The sequence below is a fragment of the Protobothrops mucrosquamatus genome, unplaced genomic scaffold (genome assembly GCF_001527695.2).
Source record: "Protobothrops mucrosquamatus isolate PMUCROS unplaced genomic scaffold, P.Mucros_1.0 scaffold14837, whole genome shotgun sequence".
NCBI lineage: Eukaryota > Metazoa > Chordata > Lepidosauria > Squamata > Viperidae > Protobothrops > Protobothrops mucrosquamatus.
Window position 1 is genome coordinate 1 of NW_015400606.1, and position 5,000 is coordinate 5,000.

The following is a 5,000-nucleotide window of genomic DNA, read 5'->3' on the forward strand; positions in this document are numbered from 1 at the left end:
TGAAATCAATTTGGGGTTAGTGAAAAAAATTGGTTATGTCCTGATATTCACATAACTCCAGGAATCACAGAATGGAACATAGCATAGCAACATGGCAAGAGCTAATAACTAATAATTAAGACAAATCAATCATTAAATATATCCACTGGCTGTATTATATATCAGTAGTGGATATCATTTCTGAATATTATGATTACATGTATAAACTGTGTGTGTGTGTGTGTGTAATAATAATAATAATGCCCAGATATATGCCATACATTAAAAGAAGACAAAGTGATCTCTTTTCCTTTTGTTTACTGTTTTTACCTATTCTTTAAGAAATGTAAAAGTGTTGAGATGGTTTATATGGGGAAAAAAGGATTTAAACCTTTAAACATAATTAACTGTTGAGAAAATCTTAACCAGCAAGAATACTTTGAACTTTACGGGAGAAACAAATCTAAATAAGGACTGTAACAGGATATAAGATGAGGCAACCGGAATGATTAGATAGAAAAGAAATATTATATTGACGTGAGCATTATTTCTAGGAATATTGGGGGAAAAAATCATATATATAACTGTTATTTATCAAAATAATAAGAACTGTATTATTTCAAAGCTTGCAAAGAAGTCATTTTGGGGAAAAGGGGAAATCAACTAAATGTACTCTGTGGATTATGGATTATAGAAACCAGCTGTTAATGATTTTTCTTTACAAATGTAAACCCAGCAAACACACTGTTTACCAACTATTAAGTGATTTATGTTTTAAAAAATCAATAAAATATATGGTAAAATAAAAAAATAAAAAAAATAAAAATAAAAGAAGACGAAGTGAACAATGACAGCTTCTATCATTACCAATGATCACTTCCTTAGAAAAGTTTTTGCAAGTTTCTGGCTTTTGCCTGTAATACCATGATAGCAATCTGGCATATTTCTGTTCAACCACTCAAGGTCAAATGGATGTCACATAAAAGAATATTGGCGTTTTCGTTGGCGTGAGAAATTTTGCAAATCCTTTAGAATGATCCCTAATCCTGTGACCGACGAATGCGATTTGAATTTCGTCTGACTCTAATTAATATAGAAAGAGATCATGGTTAAACAACGCACAAAACAGTGCGTTGAAAAGAGTTCTTTACACAACTTTATTTATTTATGGTCCCAGAACCGGTAAATTAGTACTCTTGACTCTTTATCTTATTGACTTCAGCTTCTGACTCAACTTTCCCTCTTAAAAGAGATTATAGTTTAGCCATATAGTTTTTTTTTTCCACATAAAGATGGTGAATATTGGATGAATGTGTTCTATAAAAGCAAAACACAATGTTATTTTGTGTGTTCTTTGTTTACGTGAAATCAAAGAGAATATCAACGTTCTAGTATTCTCTTTAAATATATATTCCCTCAAGTGGCCTTGAATTTTCCCACCAAATCTCTATATGGTAATTTCATGCCAGTTACTTTATCCAGGCCACAGTATTCTTGCATTTTAGCGTCTCAGTGTCGGGAGTCATGTTTATATCTTTTATGTATTTGTAATTACAACTTTTAAAAATCCTAACACAACAGCGTACTTTTTTTACCCCCCTAATAGGACATTCGTGTAAACTCTTGAAAAAGAACATGGGGCTAATTGTCATAAATGAAGGCTCCCTTGATGTAAGTATAGCCTAACATTTGAATTACAGTCTACGTACTGGGTATAAACTAGCTTAAAAAATAAATACGGATGAATGGTTTATTTTAGCTGTGGTTTGTTCTCCAAGCTTATTTCAATATAATCCCTGTACGTTTCGTTACCAGATTAAGTAACCTCATCTGCAGGATGTCCTTGCCCTCTTCTCCTTAGCTTCTAAAATGTCTTGTGTGCCAGTGTGGTTGTGCGATTGGTTGTTTGTTTGGAGGTATATTTGAACTCTGAGCAGCTGATTGGTTCTCCTGTTGATTGGCAGTTCGAATGGTCTGATATCTCACATACTCATATGCTGGATCTGGATCAATATGCTTGTTAATTGCTCCTTTGGTGGAATACCAGGCCTCAATAAATTCACGTGTGTGGTGGGTGTTGGTGTGCCATCATCATCATCATCATCATCATCATCATCATCAAGTTGGATGATGATGATGATAAAGTTGGAAGGGACCTTGGAGGTCATCTAGTCCAACCCCCTACTCAGGCAGGAAACCCTGCACCATTTCAGACCAATGGCTGTCCAGTCTCTTCTTAAAAACTTCCAGTGTTGGAGCATTCACAGCTTCTGGAGGCAGGTTGTTCCACTGGTTAATTGTTCTCACTGTCAGGAAGTTTCTCCTTAGTTCTAGGTTGCTTCTCTCCTTGATTAGTTTCCATCCATTGCTTCTTGTCCTGCCTTCAGGCGCCTTGGAAAACAGCTTGACTCCCTCTTCTTTGGGGCAGCCCCTGAGATACTGGAACACTGCTATCCTGTCCCCCCTCGTCCTTCTCTTCCTTAAACTAGACATCCCCAATTCCAGCAATTGTTCCTTATATGCTTTAGCCTCCAGTCCCCTAACCATCTTTGTTGCTCTTCTCTGCACTCTTTCCAGAGTCCCAACATCTTTTTTACATCGTGGTGACCAAAACTGGATGCCGTATTCCAAGTGTGCCCTTACCAATCGAATTGGTGTTGTTTATCACCAATGTGGTTTATAATCAGGGATTTTTGGTCATGCCGTTTAACTGCTAGTCGATGTTCCTATTTTACAGGCAACAAGAGAGACCTTAAGCCATCACTGCAGCACTCTGGGCGATGCTTTGAGGAAGGAAAACGATTTTGCACTCATCATTGACGGAAAAACCTTAAAATACGCTTTGACATTTGGCGTAAGGCAGTATTTCTTGGATTTGGCCCTGTCCTGCAAAGCTGTCATTTGTTGCAGGTAAACCTTTCTTTTACTTTGCTCCTATAATTTTTAGGTAGCTACTGTCTCATATTTGAATTAATACAGTTCTTACTATATCGATTAAATAAAAATAACTTTCTTACATTTACATCAATTAAGTTTTGTTTCACATCCAGCAATTTCTCCCATGCAATTTCATACCCTTTCTGTGATAACACTGGTATTGATTGCCTGAGGGCGATTAAAGTTTATTATCGTTAGCCATAGTAGCCCCATTTTAACGGGGGTATACTGAGGGGAAACGGACACCAGCCAGAGCATAAAAATAAATTTTAAGTAACGCAAGATCGGAAGATGTGGGGAGACCTGGCCTATAAAATTGCCAAGAGCATGAGCTCTTCCTATTGAGGAAGATAAAATTATCGCTGATGCCACAATTACTACATGGAAGTAAAATTATTTATTTTAGATAGGAACTAATGGCATCCTAGCATTTCATACTTAAGAAATATAAAGTTGCATAAATACAAAGTTCTGTGTACAGTATTATTAAATTATTTATGCCCTATTATATTTATTTACTTCTTTGGTAACATCTGCCTTTTTCTCATCTGTGGTCCAGGAATGTGTGTGTGTGTGTAGGTAGGTAGGTAGGTAGGTAGGTAGGTAGATAGATAGATGATAGATAGATAGATAGATAGATAGATAGATAGATAGATAGATAGATAGATAGATAGATAGATAGATAGATATGGATGGATGGATGGATGGATGGATGGATGGATGGATGGATGGATGGATGGATGGATGGATGGATAGATAGATATGAGAGAGAGATGATAGATGAGAGGAAGAGAGGAAAAGATAGAGGGATATATGTATGTATGTATGTATGATAGATAGATAGATAGATAGATAGATAGATAGATAGATAGATAGATAGATAGATAGATAGATAGATAGATAGATATGAGAGATGATAGATGAGAGGAAGAGATAGAGGGATATATGTATGATAGATAGATAGATAGATAGATAGATAGATAGATAGATAGATAGATAGATAGATAGATAGATAGATAGATAGATAGATAGATAGATAGGAGAGAGAGATGATAGATGAGAGGAAGAGAGGAAAAGATAGAGGGATATATGTATGTATGTATGTATGTATGTATGTATGTATGATAGATAGATAGATAGATAGATAGATAGATAGATAGATAGATAGATAGATAGATAGGAGAGAGAGATGATAGATGAGAGGAAGAGATAGAGGGATATATGTATGTATGTATGTATGATAGATAGATAGATAGATAGATAGATAGATAGATAGATAGATAGATAGATAGATAGATAGATAGATAGATAGATAGATAGATAGATAGATAGGAGAGAGAGATGATAGATGAGAGGAAGAGATAGAGGGATATATGTATGTATGTATGTATGTATGTATGTATGATATAGATAGATAGAGACAGACAGACAGACAGACAGACAGACAGATAGATAGATATAGAGATATAGATATAGATGTGTGTGTGTATGTATATGTATTTGTATATATGTATATGATCAATAACAATATTGTTTTTCCTTTTTTTTTCTAGAGTTTCACCTCTGCAGAAATCTGACATTGTAGAAATGGTTAAGAAACAGGTGAAGGTGGTGACATTGGCCATTGGTGACGGAGCCAATGATGTCAGCATGATACAAACGGCACACGTAGGTGTCGGCATCAGTGGCAACGAAGGGCTCCAAGCTGCCAATTCTTCAGACTATTCAATAGCTCAGGTGGGGTCTCCCGCTGGTTGAGAATATTAAACCATCGCCAATATGTGATTGTAAGCGTCAACGGCTTAAACCCTGCCTGTCTTTTGTTTTTTTCTTTGTTTGCAGTTCAAGTACTTGCAAAATTTACTTCTGGTCCACGGTGCCTGGAATTACAGTAGAATTGCTAAATGCATTTTGTATTGCTTCTACAAGAATATTGTCCTTTACATTATTGAGGTAAGAATGGGCTCACATCAGGAAAAAGAGAAAAAAAAAACCCCTCTCAATCTTTTTTTCCCCCTTAAATCTTAACTGAAAGGTGTGGCGTTGCCATTTCAAGCGTTCCTTCCTATTTCGATTTTTGAAAT

General features: G+C 35.7%; 1 protein-coding gene across 1 annotated transcript in view; it reads left to right on the plus strand.

The window, feature by feature from the left end:
- Positions 1-1,585: 1,585 nt before the first annotated feature.
- The window catches only part of LOC107301588 (phospholipid-transporting ATPase IA-like), a gene marked incomplete at its 5' end in the record, with an annotated part of 3,821 nt that continues 406 nt past the window's right edge, over positions 1,586-5,000 (plus strand). Inside the window, 4 exons of the mRNA XM_015830791.1 lie at positions 1,586-1,650; positions 2,717-2,889; positions 4,470-4,653; positions 4,759-4,869. Coding sequence (XP_015686277.1) covers positions 1,586-1,650; positions 2,717-2,889; positions 4,470-4,653; positions 4,759-4,869 — 533 coding nt within the window. The remainder of the gene's footprint in view (positions 1,651-2,716; positions 2,890-4,469; positions 4,654-4,758; positions 4,870-5,000) is intronic.